The following is a 22,121-nucleotide window of genomic DNA, read 5'->3' on the forward strand; positions in this document are numbered from 1 at the left end:
TCTGCTGCCTTCACTACTTCATCCCTCAGAGCTACCCATTCTTCTTCTTCTGTATTTCTTTCCCCCATTCCTGTCAATTGTTCCCTTATGCTCTCCCTGAAACTCTGTACAACCTCTGGTTCTTTCAGTTTATCCAGGTCCCATCTCCTTAAATTCCCACCTTTTTGCAGTTTCTTCAGTTTCAATCTGCAGTTCATAACCAATAGATTGTGGTCAGAATCCACATCTGCCCCAGGAAATGTCTTACAATTTAAAACCTGGTTCCTAAATCTCTGTCTTACCATTATATAATCTATCTGATACCTTTTAGTATCTCCAGGATTCTTCCAGGTATACAACCTTCTTTTATGATTCTTGAACCAAGTGTTGGCTATGATTAAGTTATGCTCTGTGCAAAATTCTACAAGGCGGCTTCCTCTTTCATTCCTTCCCCCAAATCCATATTCACCTACTATGTTTCCTTCTCTCCCTTTTCCTACTGGCGAATTCCAGTCACCCATGACTATTAAATTTTCGTCTCCCTTCACTACCTGAATAATTTCTTTTATCTCGTCATACATTTCATCTATTTCTTCATCATCTGCAGAGGTAGTTGGCATATAAACTTGTACTACTGTAGTAGGCATGGGCTTTGTGTCTATCTTGGCCACAATAATGCGTTCACTATGCTGTTTGTAGTAGCTAACCCGCACTCCTATTTTTTTATTCATTATTAAACCTACTCCTGCATTACCCCTATTTGATTTTGTATTTATAACCCTGTAATCACCTGACCAAAAGTCTTGTTCCTCCTGCCACCGAACTTCACTAATTCCCACTATATCTAACTTTAACCTAACCATTTCCCTTTTTAAATTTTCTAACCTACCTGCCCGATTAAGGGATCTGACATTCCACGCTCCGATCCGTAGAACGCCAGTTTTCTTTCTCCTGATAACGATGTCCTCCTGAGTAGTCCCCGCCCGGAGATCCGAATGGGGGACTATTTTACCTCCGGAATATTTTACCCAAGAGTACGCCATCATCATTTAATCATACAGTAGAGCTGCATGTCCTCGGGAAAAATTACGGCTGTAGTTTCCCCTTGCTTTCAGCCGTTCGCAGTACCAGCACAGCAAGGCCGTTTTGGTTAATGTTACAAGGCCAGATCAGTCAATCATCCAGACTGTTGCCCCTGCAACTACTGAAAAGGCTGCTGCCCCTCTTCAGGAACCACATGTTTGTCTGGCCTCTCAACAGATACCCCTCCGTTGTGGTTGCACCTTCGGTACGGCCATCTGTATCGCTGAGGCACGCAAGCCTCCCCACCAACGGCAAGGTCCATGGTTCATGGGGGGGAGTGCAGTGGTGTGCGGTCGTAATTACTTTACGCGACGTTTGTGTAGTTCCGCGCCCCGCCTCTAGAGGTGCTGTGTTTTCTAGCTTTTATATACGTTCTGTTTATTATTATTATTATTCCTTGTTTTTTGAGTTAGTGAGTAGTTCCGTGCCTCCTGACTTGTGTGGACGAGTACTGTTTTCTCTCCTAACTACAGAAGTTTTCCAAGGATTAAGGATCCTCTGTATAGGCTGGAAGTAAATTTTATAGCTCCGATCTGTCCATGCATGCCGGGCGTCTTCAGATATGCGCTCGCAATAAAGTTATTGTTGCTCAACTGAAGGTCTTCATTCTTCTGAATCACGTCAAGCAAAGGTCGGACAGCCACCAGTTTAGCTGAACCCGACATTCTTTTTCATACTGTTCGTGATGTTTTATAGCTGAAAACTCTTCCAGTAGAGCACTGATAACTTCGTCTTTGGTGTTTCTCATATTAGGTTTTTGGCCTAAGTCGCCTTTGAAACAGCTATTGCAGAACCATAGTTTCCTTTTAGGACTGACATTAAGACACGAATAATGAAAAACCGTTTTACAATTTAAGCACATTATACCTTTTACAACACGTTTCTTGCAATGGCATGTTGTATCAGAGTTCACCATATCCCACGAATGAGTCGAAGTACTTGCTGGATGAGATGCCTGATCATTTTCCTGTTACCAGGTTTTTTTTGGCGTTTACTTTTGCGATAATATAACATGGCATACATGTACTGTCATAATACACACAGAATTTGTTGCATATCGAACACTTTTCCTCGTTATTTTTTTACTTTTGTACGGAACTAACATACTCCCGATCTACACTAGGCGCCATCTTGAATTAATTGAATCAGTTGAATAGAATAGATACTGTCTTGATGGAAGAATATGAGATGAACATGAACAAAATCACAACAGAGGTAATAGAACATAGTCAAATTAAACAGGTGATGCTGAGGGGATTAGATTAGCAAATGATACATTAAAAGTAGTAGCTAAGTTTTAATATTCTTGCAATAAAATAATTGCTGAGAAGATACAAAACGCAGACTGGCACTAGCAAGAAGAGCATTTCTGAAGGAAAGAAATTCGTAAACATCAAATATGAATTGAAATGTTAGGAAGTCTATTCGGAAGGTATTTGTCTGGAGTATAGCCTTGCATGGAGGTGAAATGTGGATGACAGTTCATACAATAAGATAAAATGCAGAAGGTTTTGAAATCAGGTGTTACAGAAGGAAGCTGAAGCCTGGATAAGTAAATCAATTAAGTAATGAGGAAGTACTGAGTAGAGTCAGAGAGAAAAGAAGGTATTGTTGACAGAGAAAAATTCTGAGACATAAAATTCAAATATCATACAAAGTTTAATAAAATTTCAAAAAATCAGACTGGGTTTAAGGAAGGGAAGAGTGCATTATCTGCTATCAATCAGTTTGTAGACAAAATTATCTCCTCTCTAGACAACTCTTTGAATGCCAGAGATCAAAGCCACTTCACAAAAAGGATAGTACAACTGACATAAATAATTATAGCCCAGTGTCATTATTGTCAAGTTTGTCTAAAATAATAGAAAGAGTAATGTGTGAAAGGCTAGCTGACTTCTTGAATAAATATAAAATACTGACTAATGCTCAGAATGGGTTTAGAAAGAACAGAAACAGCAGTCTTCCAATTCATGAAAATGCTCCTAAATGTCTTGGAAACTACAATTTGATGGGGTCCAGGGACATGCCTTCAAACAGTTCAAGTCTTATCTCTCTGATAGAAAACAGAAAGTACAAACATGTCATGAAGGCAAGGAGTATCTTGCAGATTCCCAAAAAAAACTAGCTATGGAGTGCCCCAGGGTTCTGTGTTAGGCCCTCTGTTGTTTTTAGTGTATATAAACAATTTGCCAAACCATCTGACAGTTGCAGGAATGGTGATGTTTGCTGATGACACTAGCATTTTTATAAAAGGATGCACTGAGGATAATTTACAGTAGAGTGTCTCTATGACAATAAATGAGACAGGAAAATGGTTTAGCGATAGTGCTTTGATCAGGATAAAATGGTATTGATGAATTTCAGTAATATTTCAGGACAGAATTTAAAATCTAAATATACAAGGCCACCAGAAATCAATGTCCCATGTTTTTTTCTACAATAATTATTTATTTCACACAGTGAAAGATACACACATCAGAAAATGATGTTTTACTTACACACCCCAATCTTCCACGTAATCTTCTTACAGATTTTTGGCCCCCCCTCCAGTGAAAGAGAAGGACATGTATGCCCTATCAGTACTAGTCTGTATTCTAGGCACAAAGCCATTCCTTCACTTTTATGATCACCTTATACGTGTTTCATCACCTGTCACAATTCCAACAAGATGACATACAAATCAGCATCAAAATGGCGCAATAAGCAGACCAAATGTTTTTCTATGAGATTTGTGTTCCACCATAATATAACATGGAATCCACCTTATGCAGGGTGAACAGTAATAAAACTGACAAAATGCAGGGACAGATTCCTGACTGGAAATGAAGGAAAAAAGCTCCTTTGAACATGTATCCAGAAATGCTTAGTTACCACAGTTGATGGCACTGATGAATGAAAGTTTCTCTAGCCACATTTCTTGTGTTCCTTGTGTGTTGCAGGGTTTGTGAGTGAGGCAGCATACTGTAAGCAACATAATGGTGTGGTATTTGTGTCAGGAACAACCTGTGATGGTGTTATTGTACTGCCAAGCAGATGTAAACTTTCGGGAGGCAGCACCAAAACAAGTAACCTCACAGACACCAACTACATCACAAAATACTTCAATCCATTTTTGGACACTTGTGTGATCATGGGTGCATTCAGATAGATGAATGTGCAGGGAGGCAGCACACCGTGCATGTACTACATTTAGAAGACCAGCTTCTGCAGGATATTGAGACAAACTCTAGTACAAGCTTGAGGCAAGTGGCCTGCCAACATCATGACACAGACGCCCAAAAAGGGCTTGAAATGTTGTGTGATGTGGTTGGTGTATGTGAAAGTACTTATTTTGGTTTAACCATGCTACATCTGAACCATTTGCATCTGCTTGGCCATACACAAACATCATTTTGGCTTGTTACAAACATGAATACCAGACCATTCTACTGCTTATAGTTAGCTGCGTCAGTCACACAGCCTGCAACAGACAAGGAACAAGCGGCTTGTGGTCAGAGGAATTTTCATTCATCAGCACCATCTACTGTGGCAATGATGCATTTCTGAACACATGTTCGTAGGATCTTTTTTCCTCCATTTCCAGTCAGAAATCCATCCCTGCAGTTTGTTGGATTTATTAATGTTCAACATACACACTTTTCAGTATCCAAGAGAGTGTACTATTGCATCCACAGTTCCTTTGGTGACTGATAGCAGAAGTTCCAACTACCAAGTTACAATGAATTAATCCCCATGAATTAGACCATGAACAAACTGCAGTATGTTAGGTGTGACTACCATATGTGGTCTCTCACTGCTTGCTGCAATTTGTGGAGCTCCATTGAATCACATTACGGTGACCTCACCATCTGTTTACAATGAAGAAATGTACTCCTTTTCACTGCAGATGTTTCATCGACTTCACATAAACATTTGTGAATATTCCCCTCAGTTTCTTTTATAAAACTGAAAAATCCAAAGGTTACATATAGCTTGTACGTTGCATCAGTTGGAGATGCCATTTTGAAACATTTTTGCAACTAAGCTGTCAGATGAAACGGAAATTTTGAATGTTCATACAGGAAAGTTAAAAGATTCCATAACAAATGTTTTATATCTGCAACATAGTCATCTCCTGAGGAAAAAAGTGGGGGGATTACTTTCTGCGTGACCTTCAGAGAGCACCCAATGGAGATTTAGTTCTAATGAGTTGTTGTCTTTCCTTGAAAATTTAGTCTTAACATCAAGCAGCAGCAGTTCACTTCTTTCCCTTTTTTAAATTTGTAATACATTTGTTTTTGTTATAGGTTGCTCAGGTTTGTGCCCATGCTCTTGGAGTGCCACTACAGTTTGTGAGTGTAAAGCCTAGCAACGTTTTGACATCTCCTAACAACATGGTCACTGGTGGAAGCATTGCAAGTGAATCTTGTGTATATGTAAGTGAACACAGCTTTTAAATACTTAAGTAATTTGATATTTTGTCATTTATTAGAACTAAACACTGAAAATCTTTGTTACAGGCTACACTGCGTGCTTGTGAGGAACTTTCAAGGCGTTTGGCTCCTGTGAGAGAAAAACTCAAAGACCCCTCTTGGCAGGAGCTTATTGCTGCAGCATTTTTAGCAAATGTCAATCTCTGTTCATCATTTATGATGTATGTATCTGACAAGTTTGTATTGGTCATACACATTATTCATTTTCTCATATTGTAAGGAAACACAATATAGAACAAGTACTTTCATGTGCTTTTTCTACTAAAACAGTAGCCAGAACTCAAAAGTTAGTCAATTGTTTTCTGTAACATGTACCTAAGCAGCACACATCAGTCTGCTATAGATGAGTAGTTGCTTTCATCTTAGTTTACATATTGCTCCATACAGTATTATTAAATATTTATATGGGTTGCTGAGAGCAAATCAAAACTAGTTAGAGTTTTACAATGAAATTGAAATTTGGTATACAAATGAAATAGTTTCCAGAAAAGACACAGTCAGAATTAATTTGAAAAGTCAGTCAGGATCCTTGTTTGAGAACATGTGTAGTAGGATGAGACCTGGAAGAAACCATTTACCAACTCTCTTCCTCCACATTACATTTCCCTGATCCCCACTTATGAACACCTTTTCCACTTGGTCCAAAAACATTCCCAATTACTCAGATATTTCCTTTAATTTCCCATTTAAAGACACAATTTTTTAAAATTTTTACTTTGTATTTATTCTAACTTGACAGATGTGTTTCATGTCATGTGCTGTAACTACCAAGTACCAAGTTCGTGTGTGCACTTCTTCATAACTTGCGATTTATTTGGCTACTAGAGGCCACTTAGACTGTATGACAGCAGTTGTGTGCACAGCCTGCTGGCTGCGCCCCCTGTTGGAGCTAACGACTTATAGGCTGGAGCACAGGGTCTTGCAGGCCACTTGCGTGTTGTCAGTTGTATGTACTTCGTCTCTCATGTGTGTGAGCTGTAATAAAGTTACAGTGTTCTTGGTTTAGACTAACATGACAACCATGTATCTTAATTGTAATTATGTATTGAGATGGAATCTGACTGACAGGTATGCTGGGATCACAGATGCCCTAAAACAGTACTACATTTATGGAGTAACTGTGGCTGAAGTGGAAGTTGATATCCTAACAGGACAGCACCAGGTTAGTATAACAGTATGAATACTAAATTTAATGAAGTTAACTGACATAGGGCTTATGTTTACCTTAGCACTATCAAAATAGAGCTTAAACAAATGAAAGTAATAAATGAATAAGGAAACTTACTTCTTAAAATCGATTGCTTCTATATAGTGCTTCAACTTTTACCTGAGAGAAAAAAAAGTTCTGCACATATCCACAAAAAATAGCTCATGCACTACAAATATCTTGCAAAATTTACTTTCTGAATCTGTCCACTTAAGTTTCAAGAGCATTGCTGTCTCCCCCATGAAGCATGTACCTTGCCACAGTGAGGTGGCTTGTGTTTCTCAGTGATACAGATAGCCACACAGTCTGCATCAGGGAAGTACTTGAGGAGAAGCCCAGCTAACATATTATTCCCAAAAAGGAACAGCTGCTGCCTTCATATCTTCCCTCTGTGATCTTGATGCCCTGGTTGAACCATTACCTTTATCCTTTGCTGTAATTGCCCAAGTTGTCAGGAAATGTATCTGACTGCCTGTGCAAAGAATGTAATTTGACTGCTGAAGGGAAAAACCATCTGGGGGTGCTGCACAATCTTGTTCATTAACATTTCCAACATAGCCTTCCTAAGCTGGTATTTCTTTTATATTGTCTAAGGATGTGTAGCTCTATTGTAGGGTTTAATGGTAATGGCATTAAGGTTTAATTTTAATAACGTTCTCAGAGGTCAAATATTCCAGATTTAAAAAAGTCCCCCCATTTGCATCTCCAACGAGGTATTACTCCAGAGCATATTGTCATCAAGGAAAACAAAACTGGTCTTCTACATGTCACAACAGTGGAATTTTAGATCTCATACGAAAGCTATAAAACATTCAGGGAAGTAGACTTTGTGTAGAATCAGCAACAACAAATGAAAATGTGTGCCTGACCAGGATTTGATTCAAGGATTTCCTGCTTACTAGGCATTAACCACTGTGCCATCCAAGACACAGTGCTTATAACAACTGCACAGGCTCTCTCTGCATGCCTCTATGTTGTCACCAATTTCACTTTTAGCTACCAAAACCTTTCCATAATTAACTCCTAGTCCTTGCTGCCTATCCACAGTAACAATGACTTTTACTTTTTTCCACTCCTTTACAAAAGACTTTAAATAACACTTGATAACATAAACATTTTATTTTAGGTTTTTTTTTGAGGATAACATAAACATTTTACCTTGTGTTTGCCTTGAGTCAGCTGCTGCTGTCATGTAGTCTGACACATGTCATCAGGTTTAATACTACACGTTCTGGTATGAATATATCCAATGCATTGCTGATATGGGAATTTTTTGAGGTGGAGTAGACCACGCAATTGTTAAACCTATTTATAAGAAAGGTTACAAGAAAGATTTATATAATTATCATTCAGTTTCATTACTGATATCTTTTCCAAAACATCTGAAAAAGTAGTGTAATCAACAGTATAACTTACTTGGTCCATCACATTTGATATTTTTTGTGGTCTTTCCAAGGCATTTTATTGTACATTATTGCTGATTATCTGACATAATTGCTGTCACAAAATTTTAACTGGAAATTTAGTTTATTTCTGATCGTTATCAATGAAATGTCAGAACACACCCTAGTATGCCTCCCTCCTCAATCCAAAGTCCCATTCCTGTCTCTGCCCACTTAGTATTCCTCCTTAACTCTGACTGCCTAGTGAGCCGGAGACCCAAGTTTGAACCTTGGCCTTGGTACAAACTTTCATTCACTGCTTCAGTCTGCATACATATAAATCATAGATGTTTGAGACTTGAAAAGGTCTCTGAAACGGCATAGATTCATTTCAGTACACTCTTTCTATTTTGACCACAACTACAGAACTTGCCACAGAGACGATTTTAAACATAACCTCCTCCAAAGGATTCATTAGCTATTGTGTTTAGTGGTTGTGCAATTATTTTAGATGGTTCTAACCCTTTTGATGGTATTCCATCCAACTGAAGTATCACATTTTCTATATCTTTTGTTGTAGTTTTGCTGAATATGCTCGATGGTTAGCTTTTGAATTGTCCAGTGCCAAAGAAATTTATCTTATCTGTGTTATTATCTACATTAATGTCAATTTGTTTACATTTGTAAAAAACTAATTGAACAGTTCTGATATTGGAGCAGGATTGACAACAGATTTGGCCTCTAATTTGATACTCTAGCTATAGTGCCTGTTTCAGTTTGATCACTAGGCACAGTGCCTTCGATTTGTTCACACTTGGCAAAATAAATCTATGCACACCAATTGTTTTGCTGCCTTTACAATTTTGTTACAAACTTTTACAGTTTTTTGTATGGGTTACAAAGATAAGATTACTGTTATGTTTTAGTTTCCTGTGTAGCTGTCTTTTTTTAGTCATAGATGTTTTGTCACTTCAGTAATCTACTTTATGATAAATGGTAAGAGAGAAAGTTTCATTAAAATGTGCAGAAAGTTTCCCAGGAATTTAGAAAAAGTTTTAGAGCTTGAAAACTATGTTCCACAGTTGATTGCATCTTATTTAATTTACAACACAGGGTAATGCTGATAATGTGGTATGGGATTTACTAATCAATTTCAGGTAATTTTGCCCTGCTGAATGCGAAAATAATGATTTTTTGTTAATTGACTCTACTTTTTGAGATAAAGGCAATCCACTTATACTGGAAATGAATTGTAAAAAAAAAAAGAGAATATTTTTCAAAATGTTGATTTTAAAGTTATTAGATGATTTAAAACCAATAAAGTGCTACAAATGGTACAAAGAATAACAAAATTAATCATAGCAACAAAAACGTATCAATGAGAAGTAAGAAAAACATTTTGTATGGGATTTTCTTCAGTGATTTTTGTACAGACAGTCCCTCTGCAAGTTCCAGCAGTGGTCTGCCATCATATTGCAATCCAAATTGCCTTCATATCTTCCCTCTGTGATCTTGATGCCCTGGTTGAACCATTACCTTTATCCTTTGCTGTAATTGCCCAAGTTGTCAGGAAATGTATCTGACTGCCTGTGCAAAGAATGTAATTTGACACTCATGTTAGCTTCTAGTTTTTGGAAATTCTAGAGCATTTTGTCTACTATTTCAGATATTTCTTCAGTTCTGTGACTCCCCAAAAAATTTTTAACAACTGATACAAAGCTTGTCCATGCTTCCAATTCAAGTTGAATCACGTGGTTTGTGAAAATATAATTGTTTATAGGAGTATGGATTTGTGGTCCATCATTACTTCAGCTCTGTGACTCCCCAAAAAATTTTTAACAACTGATACAAAGCTTGTCCATGCTTCCAATTCAACTTGAATCATGTGGTTTGTGAAAATATAATTGTTTATAAGACTACATGTTTGTGGTCCATCAAAAGTTCCTGCTTTTAACATTCCTATACTGAGACCACGAAATGATTGATGTATATATTTGAAGCAATCACCTTTCCTATCTCAAACTTTAACAAAGTATTTTATAAGTGAAAGTTTAATATTTAGTGGCAGAAGAATAATTTTTTCCCCGACTGACCAATTGCTCATAAATGATGTTATCTTTTCCTACTGTCAGGTTCATTTTCAGTAGCCAGACTTTCCAGCTCCATTATTCATTTTTCACATGACTGTCTCACAGACAAGGAAGAAAGGGAATTTTAGTGTATACACTTTTGTGATCCAATAAAAAACTCATCCTTTTTAAATCTACACACACTGACCACTGATCTTGATGAAACGAAACTCTCTCTAAAATGTGGTTAACTTTTTGATATTCTTTCATAAGAATAATTGAATGAGCTATCGGGATTGAAGCTAATTTATTTCTGTTATACACTGACACACATTTAAAACTTTTTTGAGCTATCTAGGAAAAGTTACCAGTCTTTTGGTTGGTATGCTGGAAGAACCATTACATTTAAAAGCCCAGAAATATCACTACAATATATAATATCATTTGTCTCACTAAAATATGGAAGAATGTCATTCTCTCTAGTTTAATGATATGACAGGCTGAAGGCAATGTGTTTCTTTTAGTCTTGATGCAAGAAGCTCAGCTTATTTCTTAGATAATTTTAAATCTCAAATCAAGTCATTTAGCTCACCCTGAGAAAAGCCTTGCAGTATAGGACTGCATTCTTTGAATTCACATTCACTATTGTTTTTACTCCATCTAACATTTTGACAACATCACAGTTACCGTCCAGTAAGGAATTAAATGCCAGTACTGGAAAATTGGTGGATTAGCAGATTGAACATTTGGGTAGGCCCAAGAGCACTTTTTGTATTGATTCATACCTTTTACATTCAGAGCACAAAAGCAGCATTCCTTCAAGGTGGTGTCTTGGCTCTACCCTTGTCACGGCACTCGGCCATATTGAGACACAGGTCATAATACTACAGTTACGTTACTTTGAAAAAGACTCATTGATGATGATAGATAAGTAAAAAATGTGTATTTTTTACAGAGCAGTTTATCATGAGAACCAAAGACTATTAAAAAAAAAGTTATAGGCTAAGTACTTCATCATCATGTGTGTCTAAATAGACTCCATAAACTTATGCCACAGAATTTTTTTTTTTTTTTTTTTTTTTTTTTTGTATCCCTGTGCAATGGAGTAAGTATGTATTCTCTTTGCTCAACTGTCATTTGGTGTATGTTTTTTTGAACAAGGTTTTATGGTTTACGTAATTTCATAAACAGAGGACAGTTTCCAGAATGTTTTATATCCAAACAAAAGTTTTTAGCCTCATTATTGGTATACTTGGTTGAAGTATTATGTGTACATGTTGCTGACATCTCATTTGTTAGGTAAAATCACTAATATTAGCACTGAAACTCAAATTTTTAATTATGTCAGTGAATTTTGTTGAGCTGTTAGCTTCATGACCTAAATACATGATTAAATCAGCAGCTATTATGACTCATTTCTTGTTTTTTTTTTTAAGTTCCTGAAATATGCACTGCAGTTTTTACAAAAACAGTTTGATTATTTCTGCACCTCAAATTCCATATACAGATATAATTACAGTATTTTGCTCTAATTCTATGCAGTAGCTTTCAAATACATATGCTTCATTGAGTGAATCAAAGTTATATCTTGCTTTATATTCCATTGACTTTTCCAAACATATACAGAATTCTCCATTGGTTACATTTCTCTCATGAAAGCTCCTGGTAACACATAAATTTCAAAGGTTATTTAAGATTTAAAGATTCCATCAAGTGAAAAGCCAGACTCATTAGTGGATAAGGTACATGCTAAGCAATGAAGAAACGCAGCGCACTGCCACAACATGCATTATAGAAAGTTATTCTTGGCTGAAAGTCTGCCTCATTTAATCCTTGCACTTATTAAAAGTAATACAATTACCAAATATATTCTTGCAGAATGTTCCAGATTGTCATGTGAGTAACACTTTTCCTATTGGCAATTCCCCTTGTGCTAGTTGATGGAGTTTCAGCTGCAGTACAAATAACCCATTCTTCGAACTCGGGCGTTTGTAAAATGAATGGTTACCCACCAGCTGCAACTCTTCTCAAATGAGCCACTCTCACAAGTGTTTGTGGCGTTCTACAAATACTCTTGCAGAAGGTAACTGCCTCCAAGCATAATTTTCTGCATAAAGTCGATGTGCTTTGCCTGCATTCTCATCAACTAGGCTGCATAGGTAGTACATATACATCATTTCAGACACTGATTATTGTATATCATTGTGTTATGTTGTGATGGAATTTACTGTAAAAAAGAACAAACAACCATCAAACATAAAAAAACACGCTATGGACAAATATAATCAACAAAGTGAGTAAAATGCACATCTTAGGTAAATTGGACAACCAGAAGTCGATACAGGGAATTCCTTTCATACCTCTCTAACAAAGGATTTCCGGACCCATGGTCATGTGATTGTTTTGTAATGTTTTGATGTCAAGAATAAATCTGTAAAATTTCTGATACATGTTTTGTATACCTTCTATGTAAAACAAAAATAATAATCATAAATGCTCAATATAAAAATTCTCAAGTAGAGAGGAAAGGGACTATAATAGAAATGTTTCAGATACTACGTGTAGATATACTGGAAGATGCTGGAGAAAGCCTCAGCCCAGAGATTGATGTAGGCCAAGTAGAAGGAGCCTTTGTAATGGGTCTTGGCTACTGGTTAAAGGAATTCATGGTTTATGATGATAATACTGGGAAGGCATTGACAAACAGAACCTGGGTATGTTTCAAATTCATAATGTAGAGTGCTTTTATCATAAAATTTTATTTTATTTAGTGAACTGCTATGCAAGCAAAGCAGTAACATAACAAGAAATTAAATCAGATTTTCCTTCTTTCTCATTATTATATGAAAAGAAATTTGTATTTCTATTCAACAGTGACCAAAATTGACCATAATATGTCGAGTTTATCTGTATCTTCACAAAATACTTTGAAATACTATCCTGTATCACTCAAATTTGTATCAATAATTTAGAAAATGTAATGACCTACCTCAAACAAAATTATCTGCTCCATGGAATCCAATGTGAATGCTGAAATCATTGATGATATAAAATTCAATTTGCAAAAGAATAGATTCAACATTTCTAGACTTCTGTAAAGCTGAATTGTGGGTAAAATAAATAGCACGCTTTAATTTATTGACAGGAAAGCTACAAAATAGGTTGCATTTAGAACATTTGTACATTCAGTATTCAAATGCTACTGGGATGTGTCATATCTGTTCCATCAAGTTAACAATGAACATCGAGGTAATACAAAGAAAGGCAGAAAAAATAGTCTCAGAAGTACTTGACTGGCAAGAGATATTAGCAGAAATACTTAAACATCATAACTGGGGAACACTCTAGGAGAGACTCAATGTATATCATGAAAAATTGATTAGAGTTCCAAGAACCAATTTTGGAGTAAACATTACAAACATTTTTCAGCCTCGAATGTGTCAGCCTTGCAGGGATCATGAAGATGAAATTAGACTAATCACAGTTTGCGTACAAGTGTACCAAGCAAACATTATAAAGACACTCCATCTGTGGATCAACAATAAAAAAGTATTATCTGCTATGATTCACAGTGAGTATATGTAGATGTGATTTCTGCAGTAAACATAATCCCTTGAAACTTCCTGGCAGATTAAAACTGTGTACTGGACTGAGACTCAAAATCAGGACCTCTACCTTTGGCGGTCAAGTGCTTTACCAACTGAACTATCCGTGACCCAATCCTCACAATTTTACTTCCACCAGTACCTTATTTCCTACCTTCCAAACTTCACAGAAGATCTCCTGCGAACCTAGCAGAACAGAAGAAAGGATACTGTGGAGACATGGCTTAGCCTGAGACTGGGGCTGCAGACTGGAAATTTCATTCTGGGAATATAATCCCGTGATAACATGTGACAAGTTAAAACTGTGTGTCAGATAGCTGTCTTCTGTGAGCAAGTACTGTGACTTGCAGTAACCAGTCTGTCTCACAGACTGAATAACAGATTTATATTACCAAAGACTTCTCCCTAATGTGCAAAAACATGAATGAATGCAGTGAAAACTTCAGATTCATCCAAGTACCAAGGCAGTTACTGAGATGGAATACATATTGTAATGGTTATATGGGGTAAACCTGAATACTCTACTAGAACACAGAAGGGCAATGTGCTAGCACTTGGACTACTCAGGAATGCCTCATTGACTGACTCATAGTTTATGTTAGAGTCACAACTAAGACTTCTGCTGTAGCAGACATTTAGAAACGTTAGCAGATATTGCTTTTATACATTGATTATAGTAAGACTACACCTTGTTGAAGCAATTATTCTAATTTATCATTTGTTTCTCTTTTGATCTTTCCATATATTGTATGATTGATATCTTCAAAATACATATATCTTGGGCATACTTTTTGTTTCTGATCACTTGCATTGGCTTCTTATACATTTACATGAAAGTTGTTCTGTGTAAAAATCCATGTAGTAAATTTCATTTTTCAGGGTTCTGTTTATTTTATTTGCTTTTGGTTCTATGATTACTATAGGACTTCTGCATTTCTTTTTTCTTCCATCCAACCTGTTCTTCACATTTTCTTTCATATAAACATTTCTGTTCTTACTTCTCCAATCTGTAGCTTTCCATCCACAGAAATGATTTTGTAAAAGACTCAGTGATTTCTTGTTGACAATGGTGTTCTTCTCCCACTTCTACTAAGCATCAATTGCATTCCATACTTACATTGCTGAGGAAGCTGAGCTGTGTCTATCTTTTAATTTTAGTAACAACTATCTTTATCTCTACAACAGACTCTTTTCACATTTTTCATAATGACCAGTACATTAGTTTTCTGATATTTACATTTTATTTTCTCTTTTTACGAAAACATTTTGTTCATTTCCTTTTCTGAATGCAAAAGTATCATACTAATTAGGCAATGCAACACAACTGACCTGGCCACATACAAAATGCTGGGGATCAAGTAATTGCCACGTCATTTACTGCCAACAGTGTCATTTGGATGCAGCATAGAGTCATGGGGATGAGCACAATGTGCTCACAGCCATTATTGGTTTAACTGAGCTCATACTACTCCTTTTCAACGAAGCAGTTCCTCAGATGCAATTATGTGTCTGAGGGCACCCCATTCCTGCCCTTTCATCAAAGAGAAATCCCTGGCACTACTGGGTATTGAACGCAAGTCACTCACATGGCAGACACACAGGCTGACCACTCAGCTACAGAGGCTGACAAAACATCACACTACATAATTAGCAAATCTGGTTTTCACTATTTGAGTATTCATTGTTTGAGTATTTCATAAAATGTGAAACAATAACAACACCAAAAACTCACTTCATGATTCCAAGATATTCCTGAAGGAATTTACATATATTGAGCAAGTTGGTGCAATGGTTAACATTCTGGACTCACTTTAATGAGGATGATGGTTCTAATGCGCTTTTGGCCATCCTGGTTAAGGTTTTCTGCGAGTCCTCCAAATTGCTTCAGGAAAATGCTGGAATGGTTCCTTCGAAAGAGCATAGCCAATTTCCTTCCCCATCCTTCCCTAACCTGAGCTTGTGCTACGCCTCTAACGAGCTTTTTGTTGATGGGACGTTAAACTCTAATCTCCTCTTCCTCCTCCAAATATATGACTAAAAGCGAAAAAATGATGGATATTACAACAGACTGCTTTGCAAAAGGACAGATATAGGAACATGAGAAGAAATAACACCCTTACACGTGTTGCTGCAAAGAAGGCTAGAAATGAGAATGATGTATCACTTTGGTGGAGTTGCAAAACAGTTTTAATAATGTGAACTTGATGCTTAGTTTCACCTCTAAGAAACAAATTGGGCTGGATTGCAAGGATAAAAGAATATATTTATAAATTACACAAAAATGAAGAACAAAAAAAAAAAAAATGGGCAGGAGATTAAAGTCAGAAAATGGGTAAGTCAGGGATGTTCTTTGTCTAGAGATTGGTGTGACACGTATAATCAAGAAGCTATAGAAACCATTAAAGATCTTATAAAGATATGCATAAATTGAAAATTCTGTCTTTTCCTTTTCATTACGTCCCTCACACATGACTGCAGCATATCTAACATTTTAATTGTTGTAATGACATATGTGAATATTTGAAAAACTGCTCGGATAGCTATTGTCAGTAATTTTTCAGTTTTTATTTCAAACTGTAAAATAATTATCTTTTTGTGTCATTTACGGGAAAAATATTTTCTGAGTGTTATTAATAGCACAATTTTGTTTGTTCTAAGAACTACAAACCTCCTGGAGCCAAAGATATCCCTATTGACTTCAGAATAGAGCTGAGAAAAAATGCTCCTAATCCTGTCGGAGTTCTTCGTTCGAAAGGTCAGTTTCTGTTCAAAGAGTTACTGTTAATTTAAAATGAATATGTTACTGACTTTTATTTAATTTATAGCAACTGGTGAACCACCCTTCTGCATGAGTATTAGTGCTTTATTTGCAATACGGGAAGCAGTACTGGCAGCTAGACAAGATTCTGGGTACTCTGCAAAATGGTTTGAGATGAGTAAGTAACTTAGTCCTTCATGATTTTCATACATCAGTAACATAAAAAATGTGTTATTACATTGCAACCTCACATAATGAGCACCTCCAATAACATGCAATTTGTATAATGTGCAAAACAAATTTTAAAAAGATGCTTCACTTAATGAATGATGTTTCACATAACAAGTGAAAACAATTTTGTATATCACCAGCCATTCGTGTGCACAGGCGAAACATTCAATAATATGAACACCTTCCATTATTGGCAGCGGCATATGAACAATGTCTTTAGTACATACTGCTGTTTGGGTTTAGTACTCTTTCCACTCCCATGTTAGTACAGCTCATGATTGCACATATTTCTAAACTTGTGTTCACAGAGTCTTTTTTGTGCAAATTTTAATGACCTTCATAGAAGTGTCCCCAAAGATAAAACCACAACAAGAGGACTATAACTGAAAGAAAATGCCCTAGAAATGAAACATGAAACCATTTAAAAACACAAATGTGGTGTGAGCATTGCTGATTCAGCATGCACACACAATTGGTCTACATAAACTATTTGCACTATCCCCCAGGACAAGGACAAAATTATGGAGATAGATGCTTCAAAGGGAGTAAAAGAGTACCTAAACAAGAATTTTGTATTCTGGAGAACATCAAAAGGTAGCTCCGTATATGGGTAAATAAAAATCAATTGCAAGTTGATGCTACTAATAAGAACACCATTTTTGATAAGTTGAGAATGATTTTCGCCCATCTAGTTCAGAAGAAACCATTATCATAAACAGCCAAAGAAGTGTTTAAGGGAAGTCATGGGTGGTACAAGAAGTTTAAGAGAAGAACTGGCATCCACAGCGTTGTGAGGCATGATAAAGTGGCCAGATCTGACACAAAGACAGAGAGCACTTCATCAGCAACTTCAATGTGTTTGTAGATTATGAGGGTCTTTAGTAGGTCTTTAATTGTGATGAGGTGGGTTATTATGGAAAAAGGTGCTGAAGCGTACCTTTATAGCAGTAGAGAAGAATGCATTGCCCAGTCACAGGCGAAAGAAAGACTGTCTCACACTGCTATTCAGTGTCAATGCAAGTGGTGATTTGAAAGTTAAACTGCTGATTGTTTATCATTCAGAAACTCCATGAGCCTTCAAGAACTGTAAAGTCCAGAAGAGCAGGTTAAATGTGATGTGGAGGTCCAACAACAAGGATTGGTGAAACATGATCTTTTTCATAATTGGGTGAAAATACTGTTTAGTTCTTCAGTGAAATAGTATTTGCTTGAGATTAATCTGCCAGTCCATATCTTGTTCATTATGAACAACACTCCCACCAATTCCCCAGGCCTACAAGACCAGCTCCTTGAAGAATTTCAATTCATCAAGATCCAGTTTCCGTCTCCCAACACCACTCCATTACTCCAGCCTATGTACCAGCAGATTATTTCTGACTTTAAGAAGCTTCTACACTAAAGCACTCTTCTAGCATTGCTTTGAGTTGAATGAGGCTACCAGACTCACTCTCAAAGACTTTTGGAAATATTACGTCAATGTCATGATGATCAAAAAGGCATGGGAAGAGGCTACCAAGAGAACTCTCACTTCTGCTTGGAAGAAGCTTTGGATGGAATGGGTTGTCAGATGTGACTCTGAGGCATTTGAGTCAGTAACTGTGGAGCCTGTAATCAATGAGATTGTATCTTTGGCCAGGAGCGTGGGATTAGAAGTGGATAAAAATGATATGATGAGCTTGTGGAGGATCGCTGCCAAGATATGACCACTGAAGAGCTTATGGAGTTGCAGTGTGTTTCTGAGCAGGAAGTTGTGGTGAGGAGTTCTTCAGAGAAGGAGGAGGAGGTGGGAATGGCATGGCAGCAACCTTCTGGCTCAAAAAGAGAAATGCTGAAAGCATGGGAACTGGTTACACTGCACATTTAAAATCATCACTCCAATGAAGCAGTGGCTAAGCGTGCTACAAATTTATTTGATGAGCGTGCTGTGTTGCATTTTTGCCAGGTGTTGAAGCATCAGGAGAAACAAATGACTATAAATAGGTTCCTAATAAAAAAGAAGCAGTTATGTATCATGATTAATAAAGTACATAATACTATACCAGTATGTGTAATTTCCTCTGAATAAATAGCATGAATAATGTAAAACTTTTAGTACTTTTTCTGCATGTAACACGTGATAATATTTTACATTAATTGATATGGGATAAATTTTTTTGCTTAATGAGTGTTTTATTCTATGTGTAAGATTCTGGAATGAATTATGCTTGCTATGCAAGGTTCAACTGTATTTTGTTTTGTATGAAATGTGATGAAACAAGTTTGCGTGGTTTGTGTGCCTTAACTATATAGGATATAAAATATAATGATAATCAGGTTTTTGTAATGTCTAGGTACTGAAACCTTAAACTATGCTTTCAAGAAAGCTGCCGTTTCAGTATGTTGAAAAATAAATGCATTTTGTTTTTCAGATCCTCCTGCTACTCCAGAAAAAGTTTTCCTTACCAGCTTGACAAACTACAACCAGTTTGAACTTTAAAAAATCGGAGTGTTAATGATGTTTTTGTTGTGCATATATACATCCACAAATTAACAATAATCAGTAACTGAATAAGCTTTTGAATACAGAAGCTTCCAGTTCATTAACACAATAACACTGGAGAGGGAGCAGAGTCTTAGTCTTACAGTAAGAACACTCCTCTTAATAATATGAGGCATATTGAAAAAGTAAGATCCATTTGACCATAAAGAAATATATACTCATTATAGGAAGTTTTTGTTGTAGGTTTTAGTTCCCAGTAAACCTACTTCACTTTTACAAATAATTGCCATTCGTTTGCAAGCACTTTTTGTAATGTAGCTCTAAGTTTTTCAACCCTTCTGCATAGAACTTCTCCATCTAGGAATTGAACTAATTGAAAATGGTGTTCTTTAGTTCCTCATTGTCTTCAGACCTTCCCCACTAAGACATGTGCAAGAAATGTTGCTGATAGCATGGAGGTGTAGGAAGAATGCTCAGAAAGTTGCCAATGGAAATGTTTCTTTAAACCACTCATTTTAGATGGTATGTGAGCATTTTGCATTACAAATCAGCTCTGTCTAGCTGGTTTAGTGGAATACATACAATCCCAATTGAAACTAGTGTCAGGTAAGAAGCAGTTTTACTGAATTCTGAGAATTATGAGACTTGTAAACTTTATAAAATTTGAGAACGAAGTTTCTCACAATAACATTAGAGGGTATGCAGCATTCTTTGCCAGTTGGTCAGCCTTCTCATTTCCCATAGTCCCAGCATATATTGTCATTCATACAAATGAGACTACTGTACTATCTGATTGTAATTTGATATAGTAGCAACTTTGTGGTATGGCAAATAGCAGCTTCCTTTATTCTTACCTATTGATGTTAGTACTTATTGGTTTATCAGAATAATCTGTATTAATATATAAGACCAGTAACTGGCTGATTTTTCTCACTGTTTCTCACAGTAGGCTAGCAGTAATGAATTTTGAATGTGATTCTGAAGCTTGATTAGTGCTGAAAATGCCTTTACTAGTGGTCACATTGATTTCTGGATCCATTATCGGCTTGTGTGGAAACTTACTTTAAGACTGTACATTTTTATTTATCAGGTTATTCCCAAAGTATTAATGGTGTTTAAGAATAACTTTCATTGAGAAGGTGCCTCTACTCTTTCAGTTAATATTGTGCTCATCAGAGTGACTCCTGAGGTTTTTTTGCCTGTGACATATTGAAGGTATGAACTGTACAAGGAACATAATGTTGTTCTATTTAGACTTGTTAACTTATTGGCTTCGGAGGAGGGCTGGATATGTTGGGGGCATTCTGCTGTAAGAAACAGCTCTGGGAATTTTCTGCATTTCTAGCAAATAATTTTTTGTATGTCACTGCACATTTTGCATCGATATATACATAAAACTGAACCTGCAACTCCTGCCTGAGACTGTTTATTACTAACACTCTGTTTTACGAACAGTTTATTTAAATTATTAAAAATCTTTAAAAGTCTTAGGTGTCACTCAGAAAATTTTGATTAAATATTTTTCTCTGTTCTCCATGAGTTCAGTCAGTTGTTGCTGTGATGTGTTTCCTTTTCTACTATTGTAATTTCTGTGTTACATGGAAGGAACATATGCACCAGCAAACAAATCTTACTTGCACATCTTCAAACATTTAGCAAATAGTAGACAGCTTCTTTCAATGTATCACTTTTCCATAGGCGGAAATACATTTCTCTCTGTTACTGAAAAGTTTGTTCTTCAGCTCATTCCATCCACAAATATTCCTTTTTATTTTCTTAGGTTTCTTCCAACTATTACCACCATTCTTTACATCAGTTCAAAACTAACTTGTGATGAGTTACAATAATTATAGTTGTTCCTTTTCAACACAAAAAATCAAATTACAGTACCAACTTTGCTCCTACTGGCACCTACGATTCTTGAAGCCATTTTAGTGGATTTCTCTCACAGTAAAACAATTAATGAATCAAAATAATGACTTCTGTGGATTTATAAGCAATCAGTAATTTGTGCTGCTTTCATCTAACTTTGTTCTGGGCTGCCAACATTTAAATATAAGTAAACCATACTTACTTTTCAAATATGCTTCATATTATAAAGAATGAATGTAGTGTAGGTAATGTAAACTGAGCAGAACAAAATGATCATTTCTGAAAATGACAGAGAAGTATGTCCATCTGCACATTTAAAGTTTAGGTTTTATGGTACCTCTGGATCAAGAACAGATTTGATGCTAATAAAAAAATATGAAAGTTAGGTGTCTCACTTAATGTTATCTACTCAGCATAATTTATTCATAATTCAAGGTTTTTATTTTTGCAAAATTTTAATTATTCTACATCAAACTATTAATTTCTGTCTGGTACTGTAACATGCTATTTCCCTTCAAAATATGATTTAAATGTTTAATTAGGATTTTTCTTTTTCATTAGATATGAGGCTGTATCACTTAAAATGTTTTTCAATATCTGTCTTACATTCTACAGTGACAACTGTGTTGATTTCCCACAAATAATTTAAGGATTTTTATTGGAATGTGTAAAAATAAAATTTCATTGTTTCTACTATACTGTTCAAAAATAAACTGTGGTCTGAAAAAGTTGCATTTTTATTAACAAAAATAATTGCTTTTCCCCCAATATAAAAAGGAAAGAAAACATTCACTATGTACAAAAATATAAGGCTGAAGATGCAGCTGCAATGTATACAAAATCTCTCATAGACTTAGCTCTAATCTGACATCTTACTCACAGTTCACATATCCTACATAACATATGACATTAAAAAAAGAAGCATAATTTTTATGTGATTTTTACATTACAGGTGAAAAGAAATTAGTAAAAGAAGGAAATAAA

At 36.0% G+C, this 22,121-nt stretch overlaps 1 protein-coding gene across 1 annotated transcript in view; it reads left to right on the forward strand.

Annotated features, from left to right (window-relative positions):
* LOC126101302 (uncharacterized) overlaps positions 1–21,566 on the forward strand; it is a 264,331-nt gene extending 242,765 nt beyond the window's left edge. Inside the window, exons 27-33 of the mRNA XM_049911981.1 lie at positions 5,349–5,477; positions 5,562–5,720; positions 6,634–6,696; positions 12,745–12,906; positions 16,456–16,552; positions 16,623–16,733; positions 19,195–21,566. Coding sequence (XP_049767938.1) covers positions 5,349–5,477; positions 5,562–5,720; positions 6,634–6,696; positions 12,745–12,906; positions 16,456–16,552; positions 16,623–16,733; positions 19,195–19,262 — 789 coding nt within the window. The 3' untranslated portion in view covers positions 19,263–21,566. The remainder of the gene's footprint in view (positions 1–5,348; positions 5,478–5,561; positions 5,721–6,633; positions 6,697–12,744; positions 12,907–16,455; positions 16,553–16,622; positions 16,734–19,194) is intronic.
* Positions 21,567–22,121: the final 555 nt, after the last annotated feature.

The sequence above is a fragment of the Schistocerca cancellata genome, chromosome 9 (genome assembly GCF_023864275.1).
Source record: "Schistocerca cancellata isolate TAMUIC-IGC-003103 chromosome 9, iqSchCanc2.1, whole genome shotgun sequence".
NCBI classification, from domain to species: domain Eukaryota; kingdom Metazoa; phylum Arthropoda; class Insecta; order Orthoptera; family Acrididae; genus Schistocerca; species Schistocerca cancellata.